General features: G+C 37.8%; 1 protein-coding gene across 1 annotated transcript in view; it reads left to right on the top strand.

Moving 5' to 3' along the window:
- The first annotated feature begins 1,412 nt into the window (after positions 1–1,412).
- LOC140155578 (uncharacterized) overlaps positions 1,413–16,982 on the top strand; it is a 46,590-nt gene continuing 31,020 nt past the window's right edge. Inside the window, exons 1-7 of the mRNA XM_072178518.1 lie at positions 1,413–1,673; positions 3,933–4,076; positions 4,804–4,951; positions 5,543–5,682; positions 7,717–7,852; positions 11,810–11,905; positions 13,387–13,517. Coding sequence (XP_072034619.1) covers positions 1,650–1,673; positions 3,933–4,076; positions 4,804–4,951; positions 5,543–5,682; positions 7,717–7,852; positions 11,810–11,905; positions 13,387–13,517 — 819 coding nt within the window. The 5' untranslated portion in view covers positions 1,413–1,649. The remainder of the gene's footprint in view (positions 1,674–3,932; positions 4,077–4,803; positions 4,952–5,542; positions 5,683–7,716; positions 7,853–11,809; positions 11,906–13,386; positions 13,518–16,982) is intronic.

Genomic DNA, 16,982 nt, shown 5'->3' with positions numbered 1-16,982 from the left:
CCAATTTATTAATTTAAATTAAAATAGAGTGTGTTTGTCAAAATCGTGTTTTTGGACAGAATAAAAATAAAATAAATTATAAATTGTAACAAGACGTGCTATCTACTGAAGATAGCTACTCGCATAATAGGCCTATGCATCGGGTATGTAAGAAGGTTAATGCAGGCCATTATTTTACACTAGAGATTATATCTTTCCCCGGTGTCTTTCCTCCATACTAAGAAGCTATAATATATTTATCCAAAACAGTTATTGTGCCAAATTCTGCCAATATCAGTTCGGGTATATAGCGGTAAAATATTTTGATATCTTTTGGAACTTTTGTTTGTTTGTTTGTTTACCCAGGTTGGTAGCCTGTTGGTCCGTGAGGAACACATGCTAATCCATGGAAAACCATGGACCGTTCCAAGCTCATACAAATGCACAAGCCTGGATAGCCAGTGTAGGCTAATATATGCATGCTGGCCTAGATAGCTTTGATAAACAAAGCAAGAAATGGAAGAAAATAGCTAGGAAAAAGAGAAAGAGAGAAGGCCACTCCCAAACACAATTGTACAATTTTACTCTTAGCCCTTACTTCGTGAGAAAGGAAACTGGAATTCCAATCTCAGGCCCCGATGCAAAGGGAACTTTCTGACAGGCTGCTGATCAAGAAACAAAGCCTTAAATGCATCAAATGTTTCGTAAAATGAGGTGATTGGTGTGACAGAAGAATATTGCTGAACCAGACGGGGAACCAGATCTTGAATAGGCCTATAATAATTTGTTTTACTGGATTCTTCAACATTTATAATTGGGCCTATTATTGCAAATTATCAATATCATTTAAAAAAAAAAAATAATAGGCCTAAGGCCGTGTAAAATTAATATTTTGGTTCTCGTTCCCTCCCTCCTCAATTTCTGGGATTTGTATTTTTTTTTTTTTTTTTTAGATTTTCAATTTTTTAGACTTTGGAATGATTTATGAAATCTTCATACATATAAATAAGTTTATTAGAGAACAAGCATCACTTCCAAGTCTTTTTGTGGTACTCTAGGGGTTTATCCTCAGAATCTCACATTTGAAAAAAAAAAAAAGGGCCTCATCGTTTCCTCGAGCACTGTTGGAGAAGACCGAAAACTACTGACAATGCTAATTTTACATTGGAAAAAAAAAAAAAAAAAAAACACCTTCCTCCCTCATCAATTCATGAAAATCCTCTGGACGTGAACCAAAACATTAATTTTATACGGCCTAATATACCTTAGGTCAAATTTCGTTGTCATTTTATGTATACTGTTGCAACTTGCAGGAAGTTCGACATGGCCTTTTGTCTCGGCCTTTTGTTCAAATTCATGGCACGTAATTCTTACATGACTTGGCAATACTTGAGTTGGAATACCTATCAATGTGTAAAGTCAGTTTGGGATTTCCCCTTATTTGCTTGAGTTAATCTCGTCAAATAATCCAACGAACATGCGCGTGTGACATGCACATTTCTGTAAGTGAAATAAACGAATTTGCAATAATTGGAGGCAATTGGAACATCGATAGACTTTCATAAGAATAGCTAAGAATCCTGGTATGACGACCGTAATACTATATTTGCCAGTCTTTTCTGAGTCAGTGTTTAGCTGTGTTTAATATCTATTCTACATGTAACTTGCAGATGAATACATTTTCAACCCAACAAGTAAGTTCTAAATATAGGTACATGCATCAACTTCATACACGTAGGCCTATATGTATTTTATGTATTTGCAACAACAGTTCTGAGCCACTTTTAAGCGACTTTTCATACTTTCTTTCACATACTGAAGTTGAATTGTAAAGCTACCGTATAAAACATACCGACAGGGCATAAGTGAATATAAATCAAATGGCAGTGGTTTGTTTGTTTGTTTGTTTATTTGTTTGTCGTTTCCTTGTCAAAGAGCTTTATCGATCAGACACAAAACGTTTTTGAAAATATTCGCAAACGGTTTGAAAAAGTTGCCAGATATGTTTTTATTGGCTGGTTATGTAAAGGGTACAAAATAACGTTGACAACATACCGTATTTTAAACGTTTGCAAAAAAAGTATTGTACAGCAATATTTCGACAGCGTTTTAAAATGATGTTTTACGGCTAGTATTTTAATACAAAGTGTTTTATAACTCGACATAGGCCTATTTTGACCAAAACAAAACTTTTTTTTAAAATCCGGGTACAACCACCCACCCCCCCTTCCCACATCCCCACACCACTAGCACACCCCAACTCACCCACCCCTAAACACAAGCATAAGCGCACCACACGCCAAATAAATGTACGATTTCTGTCAAATTTTGTTATTCTTTTAAATGTTGAAATAATAGGCCTAATAATAGGCCTAGAAAGAAACCTCATTTAATATCGTAAGACAAAATTGTAAGTTTGGACATGTGTACACATTATGTGCCAAAATCATGTTTGAAAAATTAGGCCTAACCAAATTAATTGAAAAAGAACGTACATTATAGCTTCAATGCACAAATCATATTAGACGACGAGATAATGTAGACTTTCTTTGCTCCGGACGTCCTCCAAAAATATATTTATTATAATTATAATACGTGCCATGTCACCGAAAACCTGCGACATTTTTGATGGCGTTTTAGTTGCAATCTAGAATCAGATATAACATTAACACTTAAGGCAGCTGTGTACTCTAGACACTGTTTCTTTCGCAAAATTGAGCTTTTTTGATATGTTTGTACTTTGTTATGTTTTTTATAAATAGGGCCTATAAGGAATGAAAATCCAGATTTGTAAACTCCAACTGCAATATTTTAAGGATTTTATTTCACTATTCCACTCGTGTTTGAAATTGAAAAGGAAAGAAAATCTTTTTGTACCAGCAGGGTACACGCGCGCAACAACGCATCGCGTTGCGTATTGCGCAATTTCTTAACGCACAAATACGCTACGCATACGCGACGCTTATCTGCATTCGCGGCGCAACACCACGGAAGCACAAAAACCTAGTGGTCAAATGGCTCCGTTTTAGCTGATAAAATGTGGGTATTTTCAAGTTCTTTCCCCCGAGTGGATTTCGCTCAAACTTCTCAAGGGGCCGTGGATTTACCCGATCTTTATGTAATGTAAGGTAGAAAAATAAAAACTGCCGCATTCTCCTGCGAGATTCGATGAAAATGCAAAATGTGACCACTTTAAGCTTAAAGTGCGATTATTTCAATGTTCATTTTCTCGGTAAAATGACGATTTAGGTACACGATAACTCAATAAAATACAGCATCTATAGGTAAGCAAATATGATCATCGTAAAAAGCATGATCGACTCAAGAAACGGTTTTCTCATTTTGTTATATTTTGGTCTATTTCTGATTTTAGGCATCATTTTGTGCAAATAGGCGTTTGTGAATTTTAAAAAGTTCAATTTGATGCTTTATATGGTCAATATCTCAAAAAATAAGGCCAATATCAAAAAAATTTAAAAAAACGTTTTTGGAATGGAGCCTCAAGATTGAGCTAAAAACAAAATAAAATATTTTGGAAAGAGTGTTTTTTTGTTATGATGTACCTGACAAATATTGCCAAAAACTCGCTTTTTTGTGATTTTCTTCATAATTGTTGTTTTTACCCCAAATCTGTATTTATATTAAGATTTATTGATGTCTGCCTTCATAAAAATGTATACTTTTATATGTCTTGCACGAATAATTACAAAGTTATTGCACTTTTACTACATGCATGTCTGAGAGTACACAGCCTCCTTAACAGGCATATTTTAAGCTGAAACATCTGCATATAAGCTTTGTATCATGTTTTTTTTGCAAAATTCCTTATTTGTTTGTTTATTTTTTAACCTTTAAAGCCATGCTCTATCCATTTTACGTATAGCACTAAGTTTTATCTTGTTTAGTATACTATAATATGATCACAGAACAGCAATGTTTTTCCCCCAAAAAAGTTATTTTCAGAGACTGTAACGATGTCGTCGATGTTGATACCTGATGGTGCTGTAAACGAATTAGACGATTACGAGTATCCATTTGAGAACATTGTATTTGAAGGAGGAGGTAGCAAAGGACATAGTTACATAGGGGCTATACGTGTAAGTATACAGTCATCATTATCATCATCATCATCATCATCATTATCAACAACAACAACATCAACAATAACAACATCAATATCAACATAATTATCATCATCATCGTCACCATCATAATTATTCGAATGTATTCTATATCGACGTACACTGAATTAATAACAACAACAACAACAAGATCATCATCATCATCATCATCATCATCATCATCATCATCGTCATCATTATCAACAACATGACAACATCATCATCATCGTCATCATTATCTATCGTCATAGTAACTAGGAAGTTCGAACCCTATCATTATCATTTGGACGTTATACTGAGCTTGTTCCAATTAGCAGATTATGTCAGGTCTTAGTTAGGGACCGTTCACAAACACTTATTAAGGGGGGGGGGCTGATGCAAAAAGGGGGCCCTTAATTTTTTTGACCCTCCTAAGGGGGGGCCCTGACCAAAATGACCAAACATTTTCCTAGGAAAATTGAGTTTATATGCTTTTCTATGGGGTTGACCCGTAATTTTCATGTCAAAAAGAGGGCCCTGAAATTTTTGAGATTTCGAAAGGGGGTTCCCCGAATTTGCATCCGCCCCCCCCGAACAAGTGTTTGTGTCATTATCACAACCATCCTCATCATCAACAACAACATCATCATTACCCCCACCACAACCACCACCATCATCACCACCATCACCGTCATCAGTGTTATTATCGTTTTATTTTATGTAGTTACTGGAAGAAGTTGGTATATGGAAGAATCTGCAGCGATTTGCTGGTGCAAGTGTGGGTGCTCTTACCGCAGCATGGGCAGCGTTTGGATATAATTCATATTCGATGGAAAAATTGAGTTCTAAAGATTTCAAATCTTTGCTGCAAGGTGTGAAATACAGTCATGTCCTATATTATCATATTAATAGAATTAATTCAATAATTATAAGCTTGACGATGAGCATTAAGCAATCTTGAGGATAGCGTCGGTTTTCCGTTTCCGGGGTGGACATAGTATATCGCAAAGCGGACCTTTTTGGCTTTTTGTGATGTACAGTCAATTGACTCCATCCATGGGTTGAGTCAATTGACCCCACAGTAGAGGATCGCATTATGGAAAGAAAAATCAGCACAAATTTACTTTCAGTATAAAGAAACCCAAAGTCCAGAGCCCAAAATATGTGTAGCCTAACTGTGTAACTGTTTTATTACCGTTTTGTTTGTTTGTTTGTTTGTTTGGTTGTTTGTTTTGCTTTTTGTTTGTATGTTTGTTTGTTTTGTTTCGGGTTTTTTGTTGTTGTTGTTTTGTTTTGTTTTATTTGCTTCTGGGGTTTTTTGGGGTTTTTTTTTGTTTCTTTGTTGTTGTTTTTTGTTGTTATTTTTTGTTATTATTTTTTTTTTTTTTGACAACGTGGTTCTACAAACCCAACTGATATCGTGTGAATAATTAACCTGTCATTGTTCATCTCATTTTTTGCAGATACCGGCTATCGTCACCTACTACCCAATCTACAAAAACATTACGGATGGCATAAAGGAGATAAGTTTACGGATTGGGTTGGTGAAACATTGGCGACTGCACCTAAAGGCAACGCAGACTACGATATCACATTTGAAGATGTAATTGAATTTTTGAAACACATTGAATCAACATTTGAAAATATGTTATAACGAAAAATTCAGTTTCCAACATATGCAACATAGCCTATGCGATTAAAACATTCTAAGTTGCTTGCTTTGTCTTAAATGCGTCTGCACACAGAAGCAAATCTTTCGAATTTTCTTTAAAATATGTAAACTTTGGATTTTTTCCCTTAAAAGATGTATTTTAACGCCGTTTGATAAACATGATCGCCAATTGCACTTTGGTGCAGATTTAAAGATACTTTCGTACAATGTGCTCTTGTTTTAAATCATGATGCAGTCATGTCTACAGTAGAATTCACCACGACCTTTGCAGGACTTAAACCCCATAAACCAAGATAACACTCGTTGAAAACAGCTCAACTGATTAAACTGTTTTACCTGTGCAATGAGCAATGAGCTGGTATTATAGTTTCAGTTGGGTGAACGATTATAAAGCGAACGCAAGGTAACAATATTGTGTGCGCTTTTGTTTACGAAATGAGACAATAGTGTGCTTATTGTTAACCAACGTTCTTGAAAATGAGAAGCCTAATGGTTTGCAGAGTTAACACGGTTTGGAAATAATTTCTTCATATTTTTTGGTGTTATCTGTCGTTTACATATCCTTCCTAAAACACAAAAGTGCGAATATTTCCAAACACCGAAATTAGCTAAAAATTTAGGACATGTTACAAAACTATATTTTCTAGAATTTCCGAGAATACTTTAAATATTGGCCGGTTATTTTTCACACAGTGGCGTTAACTAGGCAATTGCCTATACTTCTAACATACACTACTTGTAGAGGTCACGCGTGAATTGTGAGAGCTCTGAGTATTGTGTATAGGAAAACGGACAGTAACTGCAGTATGTGCACATTGCATCCCGGGATTGCATCTCGTGAAAAAGATTTAGACTGAGTTTTCGTGTGTCACCGTTTCAAAGTAATAATTGACGGCCTACCAGTTTTCCATATGCCGCGGAAACATAAAAATTCATCAATTTTGTCATAAATAGATACATTTTATATCCGAAAAGCTTTAAAAAATGCTGTAAAAGTGAATAATTTTGTAAAAGACAAAATTAAAGAGGGGAAATTTAAAGTTGAAAATGACTCAAAAGCATCTGTATACATTAGCATGATATCGCTTTTAGCTGTTTAAGCCTAAAAGTGGGTGGTACATGATGTTTTGTTTGAAAAACTAATAAATTAATGATCCCATCAAACAGCATATGGATCTACGATTACCTGACGTCGTTTGGGCGTAAAGACTCAGTCGCATTTTTTTAAGACGATGAAACTGAAGCTTAGGGGGCCACCCCCTCGTAGTTCTAGGGTTAATTAAAGAGATATCCAAGGCTAAAAAGGTAATAATTTCAGCCCCTCCCCTGTGAATGATTTTTCTCAGGAGGGGGGAAACGCCAAACGTTTTGATATATTATTGGTCTTAACTTAAGAACCGCGAAAATATATTATTGGCTTTCTTGGCACATTGAATTATTTCCTATAAGATCAAGGTAAGCCCATTAATATTAAGAAGTATATGCACTGCAATATTTTAGTTATGGCTAAACTGGGAAAAATATGACTTCTCGCTCGTCTTTAAGGTGGTACTACACCCCTGGCCAATTGTGTGCCTATTTTTGCATTTTTCTCAAAAATTAAAGCGCATTGGTGACAAGTAAGATATGTCACATTTATTGGGGCAAGGACTACAACTACTACACAAGAAATTTTATTTCAGCACAGACAACAGTTGTGGAGTTACAGTCAAAAATGAGGGAAAACAATATTTGATCAATAAATCAATAACTACTTGTCTTGAGTGACTGAAATTTCAGTGTAGTAACTGGATTTCTTGCCCATATAATATACATACCTTTTGTTATCAGTGTTTTATTAGTTTTTGAGAAAAATGCAAAAATAGTCACAGATTTATCAAGGGGTGTAGTACCACCTTAAAATAATGTAATCAAATGTTTTCGCAACCCCAATCATAAGAACGATATAATGTCAATCGTTTTCAGTTGTATCGTAAATCTGGCGTGGAGCTATGTATTACGGTAACCAATCTTCACCAGATGGATTGCACGTATTGCCACGTCAAAACAACACCAGATCTACCAATACGGAAGGCTATTAGAATGTCCATTGCTGTTCCAGGTGAGTGTCTGATTCCGGGGTCTGATTATTTGGATGTTATTGTGTTATTGAGGCGTGGCACACCGACACCGCCTGGCTAATAATTATTTGGTGCAGAAGGGACACTAAAATGAATACACGGGATCGATACACGTGAATTGCTATGCACGATTTTGATATCAGACGAAAATCTTCTGATACCGGGTTAGAAAATGATGAATATCTCCCGTCATGATTTTTTTCTCAAGAAACCAGATTTGGTCTCATAAACTTGGAAATACGTGTTGAACAGATATGATAGTCGCTAGAATGCGCTTTGAAAATTGGCCGTGCGCTTTGAACTCAAAATTTGACCATTTTATATTGCGTTGGTCCTGTTATGGACTACAGCATGCAGCGTGTAGTACAGCTGCACTCACTGTAGGCAGTATAAAAGTCGATGACCATTGACCTCAATGGGGTATAGATGAGGTGACCTATGATGTCACATGTTTACATTCAGACCGCCCTCTGTTGTTTCAAGTCAGGCAAAATAACACAGGAGTGTCAATGACAGACCACATAAATCTCTTCAAAACTCGACTTTTAAAAACCTTTGAAATTTTGTGTGATATTATGTGTATAGCTTGATGCATTTGTAAACAAGTTTGATAACATTTTTAGTATTATTTGCTTTGAAATCAAACTTAATGAATAAAAATCAACTTCTTCCATGTAAAACCATAGTGTTTTTTGCCTGTCAGTTTTCATCTCAGACCAACAGAGGGCGTATCAAATGTAAACACATGTCACCTCATCTATACAAGCTTAATCACGCACAACCAAGATCGATTACCCGGCTATTGTGAGTAGCCTTAGTTATGTCCCTCGACTAATTATTAGTTTAAAAGAGCTTAAGGTTTGAACCAAATGGCTAATCGTGGCTGTTGATTTAACCTACCATGGCGATTCCTGCCATGAAGATATAGGGTCGAAGACACTGTGCGTGGTCCAATTTTTCATGCTCTGCTTTATAGATTCTTTGGTTTTCTATCATATGTTTTCGATTGATGTATCTGGGCATCCTTGAGCATCTGGATATGATCAGTAAAGGGGATTTGATGTATCTGGGCATCCTTGAGCATCTGGATATGATCAGTAAAGGGGATTTGATGTAGGCCTATCTGGGCATCCTTGATCATCTGGATATGATCAGTAAAGGGATTTGATATATCTAGGCATCCTTGATCATCTGGATATGATCAGTAAAGGGGATTTGATGTATCTGGGCATCCTTGATCATCTGGATATGATCAGTAAAGTGGATTTGATGTATCTGGGCATACTTGATCATCTGGATATGATCAGTAAAGGGGATTTGATGTGGGCATCCTTGATCATCTGGATATGATCGGTAAAGGGGATTTGATGTATCTGGGCCCCAGGGGGGCCACTGGTCATAGACCAGGGGGTATCATGCGTGGCCAAAGATTCAAGTAAAAAGGGTCTTTTTTCATGATCAAGCACTGTACTTACGTATCGTGAATAGGGTATCTAAAACAAGGAAATTTGAGAAAAAGGGTATATCTTGTACAATAAATCTGTGTTTAGGGTCCTTTGAGACAAATGTAGTATGTAATAAAGGTTAAAAGTTATGAACTTTTGAATTTGTGTTTTCCCAGTTATCATGAAGGGTTTTAGAGTCAAATTATAACTGATTTACTTGCTTCTAATGGGGGCAAAAATAATGTCAATACTTCTTTAGGGTATGAAATTGCACTTGTCATACTTGTTTAGGGGTGCATTTTCAGACCTCGTAAATACTTGTTTAGGGTGCTATTTGAAACTTTGTGGCCACGCATGATACCCCTTGTCAATGACCAGTGCCCCCCGGGATCTGGGCATCCTTGATCATCTGGATATGATCAGAAAATGGGATTTGATGTATCTGGGCATCCTTGATCGTCTGGATATGATCAGTAAAGGGGATTTGATGTATCTGGGCATCCTTGATCGTCTGGATATGATCAGTAAAGGGATTTGATGTATCTGGGCATCCTTGATCATCTGGATATGATCAGTAAAGGGGATTTGATGTATCTGGGCATCCTTGATCATCTGGATATGATCAGTAAAGGGGATTTGATGTATCTAGGCATCCTTGATCATCTGGATATGATCGGTAAAGGGGATTTGATGTATCTGGGCATACTTGATCGTCTGGATATGATCAGTAAAGGGGATTTGATGTATCTGGGCATACTTGATCATCTGGATATGATCAGTAAAGGGGATTTGATGTATCTGGGCATCCTTGATCATCTGGATATGGTCAGCAAAAGGGATTTGATGTATCTGGATATCCTTGATCATCTGGGTATATGATCAGTAAGTGGATTTGATGTATCTGCGCATCCTTGATCATATCAGCATAATGATCAGTAAAGGGGGATTTGATGACTGCATCTGGGCATCCTTGATCATCTGGATATGATCATGATTTGATGTATTTGGGCATCCTTGATTATCTGGATATGGTCAGAAAAGGAGGTTTGATGTATCTGGGCATCCTTGATCATCTGGATATGATCCGTAAAGGGGATTTGATGCATCTGGGTATCCTTGATTATCTGGATATGATCAGAAAAGGGGATTTGACGTGTATGGCATCCTTGATCATCTGCATATGATCAGAAAGGGGGTTTGATGTATCTGGCATCCTTGATCATCTGGATATGAGCAGTAAAGTGGATATGATGTATCTGAGCATCTTTTATCATCAGGATATGTTCAGTAAAGTGAGTTTGATACATCTGAGCATCCTTTATCATCAGGATATGATCAGTAAAGTGGATTTGGTGCATCTGTGCCTCCTTGATCATATGGATATGATCAATCAAGGGGATTTGATGTATCTGGGCATCCTTGATCATCTGACTATGATCAGAAAAGGGGATTTGATGTATCTGGGCATCCTTGATCATCTGGATATGGTTTGAAAAGGGATTTGGTGTATTTGGGCATCTTCGATTATCAGGATATGATCAGTAAAGGGATATGATTTATCTGAGCATCCTTGATCATCTAGATATGGTCAGTAAAGGGGATTTGATGTATCTGGCATCTTTGATCATGAGCAGTAAAGTGGATTTGATGTATCTGGGCATCCTTGATCGTCTGGATATGGTCAGAAAAGGGGTTTTGATGCATCTGGGCATCCTGGATCATCTGTATGATCCGTTAAGGGGGTTTGTTGTATAGGCATCCTTGATCATCTGGATATAATCAGAAAAGGGAATTTGATGTATTTGGGCATCCTTGATCATCTGGATATGATCAGTAAAGTGGATATGATGTATCTGGGCATCCTTGGTCATCTGGATATAATCAGAAAAGGGAATTTGATGTATCTGGGCATCCTTGACCATCTGGATATGATCAGTAAAGTGGATATGATGTATCTGGGCATCCTTGATCATCTGGATATAATCAGAAAAGGGAATTTGATGTATTTGGGCATCCTTAATCATCTGGATATGATCAGTAAAGTGGATATGATGTATGGGCATCCTTGATCATCTGGATAGATCAGAAATCGAGATTTGATGCATCTGGGCGTCCTTGATCATCTGAATATGATCCAGTAAAGTGAATTTGATGTATCTGGACATCCTTGGTCATCTGGATATGATCAGTAAAGTGGATTTGATGTATCTGGGCATCCTTGATCATCTGGATAATAGTGTTTGCTAGTCTGTCGGTTTTAATCTTTAAACGAAGAGTTGTTGATAAAAGAAAAAGCATTCGCCACCAAATACTCGATGGTGAGCTAGTTCAGCGTTTTTCGTCAAAAATGACTTCAAATAGATTGATTGAATAAAGGTGCACTGGCTAAAAGTTTCCGACATCGAATTAGAAAAGGTCTGAATCAGGCCAAAATCACTAACATTTTGAATTTTTTTTCATATTTTGATGTGTTTATCATTTCGCTTGTTTAAGGAATTTTCGGTGCTGTTAGACATACATTATCTGAACGTGAAGAGATCTACGTTGATGGCGGATTGTTGTGCAATTATCCAATCACGTGTTTTGACGGTAAGCCAGCAATACATATGCCTGTCATGCATGTGTTATTAATCTATGCCTATCATATTATTAACTACAAAGGGTCTAAACACAAATATTAAAGTAATGTTGGGATCCTGTGTGGGGGATATTTAGAGAGATAATTTAGTGCATTGTTTTAGGCAACCCATGTACAAGAATCTGATGATGTAAGACTTTCCCTTAGGCCATTTGCACTCAGTACCTCTCTACCTCAAACAGTTGTGCATCCGCCCCAATTTTAAGCCAGTATATATAATTTGGTTCACCTCCAGTTTGGTAGTGACGTATGTGGGTATTTCGTTGGCCTAAGCAGTGAATCGCGCGCGTCAAGTTAATCACGCAAAGTGTACACTCACGCGCACAAGAGCGATTTGTCGGCACGCTTGTGGCGCAATCGCGAAAAAGCATTGACGTCACTACCGAACTTGAAGTGAACCAATAAAACCTGTATTCTTAACCATGTGCTCACTCATTAACCAGACTCTCTACAGTTCACATCGTATAAATAAAATGAGCCTCTGTTATGATGTTTGACTACATTATTTGTGTGAGTTTGTCCGTCTGAAACCCAACAGTATTTTTTCTGTTAATGGATGATATTTCTCGGTGCAACACTTCCTCATCTCCATTTTAACTATTGTAAGGAAATTTGCCTTTAACAGCTACCTTCGACTATCTTTATAAATACGTATCTATAAATACGCACGTGACCCATGGGCACGACATACCAAGACCAGCAAGCGTGATCAAATCATCATGCAATTGAACACTATACAGATAGGAATTCTTTAGATAAACATCATCTCAAATTTAAGTATTAATTGAATATCTAAATTATTACATATGGGGGGATTCCATATTTGTAATATTTTATCAAAAACAACACTTTGAAAGTATTTGCAGACGGAAAAAAATATTTATCGACGGAAACGTTTATAATAATATCACAAAGTTGAACAAAATGGACAATTTTGCTGCACAGTCTGGTGTCATTTACCGCCTTTGCATTCAAATGTACAGGAAGACCAGTCTCCGAGTCGAAGGCCACTTCCAGACTTCCTGTAAATATGCTGTTATGGCAGCGCGGAGGTTGTCACGTGCGTATTTATAAATACGTATTTATAAATATAGTCGAAGCATACTGTTTAAATAATTCTGGCCTCATATGCATTTGTATGTCTGTATTTGGGGCTGGAAAGGGACATTCAGTCTTTGTTGCCACTGGACAGCCGGCAGCCCATTATTTTATGGAACGTTTGGTTCCCCACAATCTCCTTTTCTCCCAGAATAGATATGAGGACCATGAGGCAGTGTTGTACCGAGTCCTCCCCGACCAAACGAGTAGGTTGGTCCCCATTCTATATGCAGATTTTCCCCCAGCTACCCCCTCGAGTGCGAAAGTCTAGTTGCGCCACTGGGCGTACTTGATATTCAGTCATACTGATTATATACAGATTTTTCTGATATAGGTTGGTTTTTATCGCTCGATCCTAGAGAAACATTCCTACAGAAGATACCGCTATGCGAGGATCTAGCCACAATGTGGGACGTCAGCTCAAGATTCGGTACAAGAAATGACAAGACAATAGGCATCTTACTGGTAAGTTTATAATGCAAAGACCCGCGGCTCCGCTGGGATTGCCATTACACATTACTTACAAGTCAAAGAATAGTTTGTGGTAATGCCACTCACAATAATTTTGATTCCGTCTTGTAATATTGCTTGGAAATATTTCGGTACAATCAAGTTTAGTATGTTGGCCTAATATTTTTTCGGAATATTTACCATTGTATAGTCCTTTTCAATAGCGTCAAAAATAAAGCTTACTCCATCGCTATTAAAGTGACGAGCGATTGGTTTTTGATCAATGAAGTGGCGCGCTTTTCTCAAAAGCGCTCCCCTCATTGGCTAAAAACCAATCGCTATCGCTCAGCGATGTAGTATAAATTCAGCTTAACAATACCAAATACCTTCAAAATTAGGGCTATCCATTGAAAGTTTTACCCGGGTGTTCTGTTTCGATTTCCTAACACATTTTGCTGCAAAGGAACTTATATAACACACAATAGATACATAACCAAAATATATTTTATCACCGTTTTACTTGATTTTATATTTTTGTCTCATTTCATCAGCTGAGCACAGTATAATAATTATTGTTCTTTTGTGATACGTTTTATTTATTAATGGTCAGATCCGAATCACTTGAACTTAAGCCGCTTGTAAGCAAAAAACATAATCTTGTTTTTCTTGTTTCTTGTGGCTTGTACCTGTTTAACCCAGAACTGTTTAAGCTATTTTCAGAATAGTTTTTGGTAACATTGGACTATTCCAGTTGAAATCCACACTACCCCTGAAGATTTTGGAAATATCTTCCACAAGGGGAGTATGTTTGTAAAGTGTATAATTGGTCAGGGTTAGTCATTTTGAAACTCATACTCCCAATGTATTATGGCTTTACCTTTATCTTATCACAACTGGAGAGAGCATTTTAAATTGAAGTTACCCAATTGTTTATTCTATTCACAACTCATACTCCCTCTGTGGAAGACTTTAGCTAAATCTTCCACAGGGGTGGATTTTAAATGGAACAACCCATTTCGAAAAGAAACAACCTCTGCGTGGTTTTCAGGTTTTGAATCCACATTACAGATAAAAGGGAACCCAGTAAACACAAAAACGTTTTAAAAACATTTTAAATAAGTTATTTTTTGGCTTTTGGTTTAGGTAAAAACGTTTTACTAACATTTAAATGTCGGGTTATATAAAGGTCATGATAACGTTTTAAAACGTTTTGTTTGAAAACACACTACAACAATATTTTTAAATGTTTTCAAAAAATGTTATTGTAAACTATTTTTGCAAACATTTTTGCTAAATATTGTGTCAATACTTAAATAACATGTAAAAATATTTGAACCCAGCAAACACAGAAATGTTCTTAACATGGTTTTTTCAAAACCTTTTAATAACAATTAAATGTCGGGTTATATAAAGGTCATGAAAACGTTTTTAAAACGTTATTGAAAATATTTTGGGCAAACTGCTGCTGCTGCTGCGTTGCCATAGTCCTCATAGAACCGTCGGCATTCTCTCTTGCCACCATTCGTCCACATTCTGATGTTATCAATCCATCCTGTTTTCCTTCGACCTGGCCTGTTTTTTCCTTCTACTTCTCCTTCTATCGTTATCTGAACAATGCTATCTGGACGCCGCTTCCAATGACCATACAGGGATATCTTTCTTTTCTTCAGCTGACTGAGCAGACCTTGTTTCTCTGTGATGCCCACTTTCTGACGGATCCATGCATTGGTTTTCCTTTCTTTCCAGCTGACCTGAAGCATTCTGCGCCATACCCACAGCTCAAACGACTCTATCTTCTTGATATCGCTTTGTTTTAGAGTCCAACTTTCTGCACCATACAGGGCTATACTCCAGACAAGAGATCTCACCAGTTGTTTCTTCAGCTTCAGGCTGATCGCTTTAGCCTTCCATAATCCTAATAATTGGCTGGTGGCATCTCTGGCAATTGCTAGTCGAGCATTGATCTCCGGTGTAGAGTCTGCATCACACCCTACCATTGAGCCAAGGTATTTGAACCTTTCAACCTGCTTGATTGGCTTTCCACCCAGGGAGATTGTCTCATTGCTACCATGGGTCATAACATGGGTTTTGGCTGCGTTAATATGGAGACCAAAGGTGTGACTGCACCTCTCCAGCTCGACTGCTTGCTTCTCAAGTTCTGCCTTCGTGCATGCTATGAGTGTCATCTGCATAGCGAATGTTCCATATTGCTCTTCCACCGACAATGCTGCCTGATCTCTCATCTACAACCTCATTCACCTGTCGCATGATCGACTCACCACAGGCGTTGAACGGCATGGGGGACATAATACAGCCATGCCGAACTCCTTGTTCAAATGGAAATGGGTCTGTGTGGCCATCTGCTACACGAATAACACCAGTCGCTTTTGAGTACAGCCTCTTTAGCACCAGACTAGGTGATTTGGTGTGCCGAAGTCCAAGAGAGTTTTCCACAGGACATCATGATTGACCGTGTCAAAGGCCTTGCTGTAGTCGACAAACATCAGCCACAGTTGTTGATCTTGGCGTTTCACTGTTTTCTCAATGATGTTACGTAAAGTGAGGATTGCGTCAGTTGTCCCTTTACCAGCAACAAATCCAAACTGTTCCTCTGCGATCTGCGGCATAATGTAGTGGGCTAGCCTGCAGCGTATAATTTCTAGCAGCACTTTTGAAGCGTGGCATAGCAGACTGATGGTACGATGTTTAAAGCATTCTTGAGTGCCAGGTACCTTTGGTAAGGTGATTATTTCTGATTGAGTCCAGTCACTGGGCCACTCTCCTGTCTTCCAGATGTTTTCAATTATTTCTTTCATAGCTTGAACAACAGTTTCTCCTCCCGCCTTGATCATTTCTCCATATATCCCATCTTGACCAGCAGCTTTACCGGCTTTTAGTTTCTTTATAGCTGTTCTGATTTCACTTAGCATGATTTCAGGTTCTAGTAGCTCTGGTCGGTGTTCATCTTGGGGGAGCCTTGGGGCATCGGAGTGAAATAGTTGAGTGCCATACTCTGTCCATCTGTCTCTGATACTTGCAGCCTCATAAAGCATCTTACCATTCTCGTCCTTGATACCAATGCCTGCCTGAGGACATTTCCGTCCACTAATCTGCCTTATCAGCTGGTATGTGCGTTTGCTGTTCCCAGACCTGAATGATTTATCTGCTTCAGCGCTCACGTCGTCCAGCCATTTGCGTTTTGCTCTACGGCATGCAGTCTTGACAGCTTTGCAAAGGTGTCTGTATTCTGGGCTTTGGAAGTTGTTCAGCTTGGCTTGGCGTCTCTGGAGAATCAGGTCTTGGATTGCTGGATCATCTATCCATGGCTTTTCTGTTTTTCTTACAGCCGGACAATGTTCTTTTGCTGCTGAAGATAGAGCATCTGCCAATACTGGCCATGAAACATCCTTGTCTTTCAAGTGGTCTTGGACACTGGCTTCAAATGCATCTGCAGTGGTTGGATCTGTCAACTGTACTAGG

Source organism: Amphiura filiformis, chromosome 1 (genome assembly GCF_039555335.1).
Source record: "Amphiura filiformis chromosome 1, Afil_fr2py, whole genome shotgun sequence".
Lineage (NCBI taxonomy): Eukaryota > Metazoa > Echinodermata > Ophiuroidea > Amphilepidida > Amphiuridae > Amphiura > Amphiura filiformis.
This window is presented reverse-complemented; position numbering and strand designations above follow the sequence as displayed.